Source organism: Cornus florida, unplaced genomic scaffold, assembly GCF_030987335.1.
Source record: "Cornus florida cultivar Cherokee Brave unplaced genomic scaffold, ASM3098733v1 CherokeeBrave_3.0.0_Hap2_Chr08, whole genome shotgun sequence".
NCBI classification, from domain to species: Eukaryota; Viridiplantae; Streptophyta; class Magnoliopsida; order Cornales; family Cornaceae; genus Cornus; species Cornus florida.
The window spans coordinates 24,522,957-24,528,687 of NW_026775578.1; the positions used below are offsets into that span (position 1 = coordinate 24,522,957).

At 36.0% G+C, this 5,731-nt stretch overlaps 1 protein-coding gene across 1 annotated transcript; it reads right to left on the bottom strand.

Annotated features, from left to right (window-relative positions):
• Positions 1-422: 422 nt before the first annotated feature.
• LOC132269890 (cucumisin-like) lies at positions 423-4,953 on the bottom strand. The gene is made up of 10 exons (XM_059771118.1): positions 4,855-4,953; positions 4,420-4,508; positions 3,198-3,289; positions 2,800-3,046; positions 2,194-2,710; positions 2,007-2,107; positions 1,610-1,831; positions 1,404-1,515; positions 1,089-1,302; positions 423-964 (listed from the first exon to the last, which is right to left on the bottom strand). The coding sequence occupies exons 1-10, from the start codon at positions 4,951-4,953 to the stop codon at positions 423-425; spliced, it is 2,235 nt and encodes a 744-aa protein (XP_059627101.1).
• Between the last annotated feature and the right edge of the window lie 778 nt (positions 4,954-5,731).

Here is a 5,731-nt window from a genome sequence, read left to right on the forward strand (position 1 = left end):
TACAGAGCATTGTTAACTCCAATGATTTGTTCGCCATGCTTCGGCGACCAGCTGGTGAATGCAAGATACATAAGCCATGTTTGCAGAGTTGGGATACAATTAGAGAATGGGATGGAGAGAGGGGAGGTGGAAGAGATGAGAAAGAGAATAATGTGTTTGAAGGAAAAGGTAGATCTTAATTTGACTCAAGAAAGGTGGCTTTTCATACCAAATCCTTAAAGAGTTTGGTCAATTATATGTTGTCATTCTAATCTTATTTTCCGACTTCGGGCTTATTTTATACCAATGTATATACTTAATTGAAAGGCAAGTGGCTAGCTAGCTATGAATAAAGTAGGCAATTTTTTCATTGTGATCCAAAACACATCATGCTTCTCTTTTATTCATTAGAGTTCATATATGGTACAAGCATATATAAATTTTCAAGAGGAAGAATGCTCCACAATAGGAGAATGTGCCACAATGGGGCTCCTCACTTTATACACCCCATCATCCCACACCAATGACCCGGAAAGTATATTCTTATCCATATCCATGGTTGCTGTGATTGTAACCACAAATGATTGCTTCTGACCTTGTGACCTGAATGCTAGGACATTTGGCTCAACTAAGATTGCAAGTCCTTCAGGGACTGTCACAATTGCCTTGTAAGTGGACACCGGTGAACCAACATTTGTGACGGTCCTATGAAAGACACGGGTGATGGGATTTTCAGACTGAAAAGATAAAGAAAAGGAAGGATAATTGAGATCCCAAACGGTCCCAATGTTGTCTTGAGAGCAACTGCTATTAGTGACATATTTCAATAACTCGTCGCTATAACCTTGACCACACAAAAATTTCACATAGTCAAGCTCTCCGGCATCATATACTAAACCAGGTTTTGTAGCTTTTACAGGATCAATATGACCTGCCCCATATGCAAACTCAGCATCAGGGTTAGTAACACTGCTCATTGGGGTAGCTGCAAAGAACAAAAGAATCAGAGGCATGTTAGGTACAAATAATGGATTTATTGTTTGTTTTGTTTGGAATTTCTTGCTAATTAACATCCCCTAGAAGAAATTACAAATTATTTAATTAATTACCAGTTGTCATAAGAGCAGACTTAATAGCAGCAGGAGACCATCCAGGGTTAAAAGATTTCACGTAAGCAGCTACTCCGGTAGCATGTGGGCAAGACATGGATGTGCCGGAGATTATATTGTATGGAACCACTCTTTTGTCTCCCTCCCTTCCGGTCACAGTTTTAGCCTGTGTCCATGCAGCAAGAATTTCCACTCCAGGAGCAGTTAGGTCAGGCTGCACAAAATTAAACAAAGTGTAGCAATTTAAAACCAAAAACTATATATATATATATATATATATATATAGATATATATTTGTATGTTTGTATAAGATACCTTGAGAATGTCTCTTGTAATTGGGTTCGGTCCTCTTGATGAAAATGTAATCACATATGGAGCCAATTTATCTTTGGTCCTCTTACTCTTCATTATTGATGCAGTTGGGTTACTGTAGATAGGGTTAGTTTTATCCAAATTGTTGAATGCATGTGCTGTGATCAATAATGTGTAAAAATTTATTGTCTTGAAATTAATCTATATACCGAGTTGAATTTATGTACTCGCGAACACTAACACCATCGTTCTCCTGCAAGTAGGAGGCAGGCAAAGGAAAAGTTCTGCCAAAACTTTGGAAGCCGTCATTGTTCATTATGGTACCTTTTGCACCCGCGCCGAGTTGTACTTCTCCGCTAGTCATCGAATCACATAGGACGATTGTGCCATTCACTAAAGTTGGGTCCAATGAGTTATCGAACATGCAGTACCTGCATTTCACGATAACATTATTTTTTATGCATTTTCCAATCCTCAATATTCTATGATATAACTAAATGATTAAACTCGAATCCGTTTTATCTTTTTATTTTTTTGTGGGGTAATTTCAAATTCCGTTATATCATCACTAATAAATCTTTTATTTTCTGATATATATTTCCTTACCTGGATTGAGTTCCGTCATAATCTGCTTGAGTATTGGGTACGTCCCCAGCATAAACTAGAGGGTACTGATGGTCAAGCTTAAAAGTGTTTATAGAGATTCCCTGCATGTAAAAAGAGTTTAATTAGAACTGTATATATAATTATATATGTAGATATGCTAGAGAATTAAGAGGACATGCTTGCTCACCTCATAAGACATATTGTTGCCCAACTTCACTATTGTCGTATACTTTCTGTCTATGGTACTAGCAGCCACAGATAGGAACCATGGTGCATTACTTGCGACGCTACCAGGTCTAGGACCTGAATTACCAGCAGAATTGGATACTAGTATTCCATTCTTCATAGCATAGAAAGCTCCAATTGGAATGGAATCTTGAAAGTAATCCGCCGCAGAACCCCCAACCGAAAGTGATATTATGTCAACTCCATCAGCAATTGCATCATCAAATGCTGCAAGGATATCCGCGTGTGCACAACCATAATCAGACCAACATATCTTGTACACAGCAATCCGAGCCGAGGGAACCCCTCCCCTTGCTGTACCCTTGCCCAACCCTAATAAGCTTGCGCCCTTCACTAAGCTCCCGGCTGCTGTAGATGCAGTGTGTGTCCCATGACCATCTACATCTCTTGGTGAAAGAACCTCTTTTTCAGGTAATGATCCTCCGGAACTAAAGTAGTATTTAGCTCCTATAAGTTTACTGCAAAGCATTCAAAATTTTAGTGGCAGCGCAAGCAACTAATATATCTATAAATATATGTAGTTTATGTGTATGTAATTGGTATGTACTTGTTGCAAGTGAAATTTGCCGAGGATTGGCAAGATCCCTTCCATTTGCTTGGAGGCGGACCAAATCCGGTGTCATCAAAACTCTCAGATTCAGGCCAAATCCCAGTGTCAAACACTCCGATAATGATGTTGCTCTCAACGTCGACCCTTCTTGTAACTCCTTTGCGGAGGCCCATGAAGTTCCATGACTTTGTTGTGTGGAGTTCCATCTTGTCATTAGGGAACACAGACACTACTCCTTTCATGCCTGAGTATCATTATTTTTATTTTTAAAAATTTTAAAGTTAAAGCAGAGTTAAGAGAATGGAAAGAAAAAACGAAAAAAAAAACAAAGAGAATGGGGGCAAACAAATCATGGGATAGATTAAGTAGTTAAATGGAAATTATAAATCACTCACTGGCTATTTTCTCCTTCTCTTCCTTTGTTAGCTTTGCTACAAAACCGTTAAAGCTCCTCTTGTAGCTATAGAGTAAGGATTCCGATGCCCTACTGTTGAATGCATCCATTAAATAAGTTAGTTAATATAAATTTCTTGGATTATATGTGCATTAATTTCTTGTGGGAGATCACATTGGGAAATAATTAAGAAGTGCCAATACCATTTGTTTTCTTTTAATTTATAGAAGGCATATTATCAGACTTTTTAACATCTTAAGTTTTCTTCTTGAATTTAATATAAGAAGTGCCTGTTTGGTTCAATTTTTCAGAGAACAGTTTTTTGTTTTATGAAGATTGAAAACTAAGGATAAAAGTGTGTTTGGTTGACAGTACTTTTTGAGAACTGTCTTTAAAAAAAAAAAAAATTAATTAAAAAATATGTTATTTTATCTGAAAATAATTTTCTGTTCTCTAAATTTTTGAGAACTGTTTTCAGAATGACAAATTAAACAAGTCCTTAACTTTCCGTTTTGATACTCAGCTTGTGTTAAACAATTTTACATGTCAAAGTTAAATTCACCAGTTCATGAAACCTTGGAAATAAAATATCAATTAATCCTAAATGTTAACATTTGTTACACAATTTTAAATAAATGTCTCTCCTCAAAACTCATAAGCAATGGCTTCATAGTAAAATATTGCATAATAGCATAGAGTAGTTATCTAGAGGTTCTTGTAAACAGGGAACCCCTCCCTCTCAATACATTTAGATTGTTTTTTTTTATCTTGTACACATTTTCTTACTTATCAAAGAGAGAACTTTTGTACACCATCTTTCTTTCTGACATAATCTTGGAAACTTTTGTTCATTCAAAAGGTGAAATACGTATCCGTACTCTCAATGCCAAAGGAAATTTGTAACATTTAAGGGGACCACCAGAGTTTCTTGTTTTATTGAAGAGGGAAATAATGATATTAAAGACGATTTTATATACAAAAACGGACACGAAAAAGAATATATATATATATATATATATATATATATATATATATATAACCACAACATTCTTTTTTATGTTATTACTGTCATGTTTAACAACAGTTGTATGCCTTTTGATATTGTTTTAGGAAGCTTGCTTCTACTGAGGCTCGAGCCCTGACCTCCCTTTTGACATGTTAATAAATGGTATATGCTATAAACACACACACACATATATATATAAACAAGTAAATGTAATGACCTGCCAACAACTTCTTGTAGCATTCTCGTATGAAGGAATGACGCAGAGAGATGACCCTTGGGGCGGTCACCCATGTATACAATGTACTCCTGCAACCACAAAATGATCAGTTATTACTAATTTTATAACCACTGATGTTTCTAAACCAATATCAAATAATTACTCTCTATATATATTATATGTGTGTGTGTTAGTGCAATGTGGGCTCAAATACATATCTTTGGTATCATCCTCGAAACTAAGATATACCATAAAACCAATAAGTTGATATATACAAGGGATCTCACTACCAACATCGTGGTCTTATAAAGAGTAATATTTCTCTATGAAGTTTGTTGATGATCCGACTAATTAACAAGCCTTGTCCATAGCATAATTATCAGGCTCTAAAAACATAAAAGCAATATGAATCATAATATATATATATACACATGCCTCTTGATCTCCGTCAGATGCTCCGATGCAGCTAATAAGCAGAGCACAAGTGAGGCTGATCAGGATAAGCCATGAAGGAGCATACATTTGACTAGCCATTAGAGAGGTCTCTGCAAAGCTTGGTCAGCTCTATTGCTGATATATATTTTTCCATACAACAAACCGGCTTTTATAACAAGAGGTTGCTAAAGTAAGGGTAAAATAGTAAAATCACATGTATCATTTGTCGTTTAAACAATGAATGAGCAAGTCTTATCTATTTCGAGCCACATCCACAATCAATATAAAAAAAGGCCTTGACGTCAATTGAATATGAATAACTAGCTGTTGTTCACATGGACACTCTTACATATATATTGGGCAACGTGTTTCATTTCACACACCAACCACATCCTGAACCATTAAAAAACACCTTGCCGTCAGTTGAATACGAATAACTCGCAGGTGTTCACATGGGACTCATTTGTCGGAGCTTCGTTAGAAGCTCTAATAATTCATGATAATAAATTTTAAACAAACAGAGTTACAAATATCTAATCACATTGTTAGATTGTCCGGATAGTGTAAACTGTAAAGTTTAAAACCTTTCTCATCTATATTCAATATATATGGGATATCAACTTCTCTTCTTTCCGAACCCGTAACACTCTTATTCATACTGAAGTTGGTTTTTGATACCACTGCAATAGATGGGGCACCAAAAGGCTAAGAGAGCAAGTGTCTAAGGTGTCACAAGCACACAGATTCATCTTATCAATGGACGAGATTGATCACTCAGAGATAAGTTCTTCTATTAGTCAACTAACGCCAGTGTAGCAAATGACTGAAAATATATTGCTTGTCTTCCCCAATGACGCAGGAATTTTTTTGAGGGGAC

Bases quoted from the DNA above. Each gene is read 5' to 3' on its own strand.
- LOC132269890 (XM_059771118.1), bottom strand. From the start codon at position 4,953: ATGGCTAGTCAAATGTATGCTCCTTCATGGCTTATCCTGATCAGCCTC. The intron at 4,509-4,854 runs GCATGTGTATAT...TTGTGGTTGCAG, and splicing joins CATCTGACGGAGATCAAGAG to GAGTACATTGTATACATGGG. The intron at 2,108-2,193 runs GTGAGCAAGCAT...TTTTACATGCAG, and splicing joins GCAACAATATGTCTTATGAG to GGAATCTCTATAAACACTTT.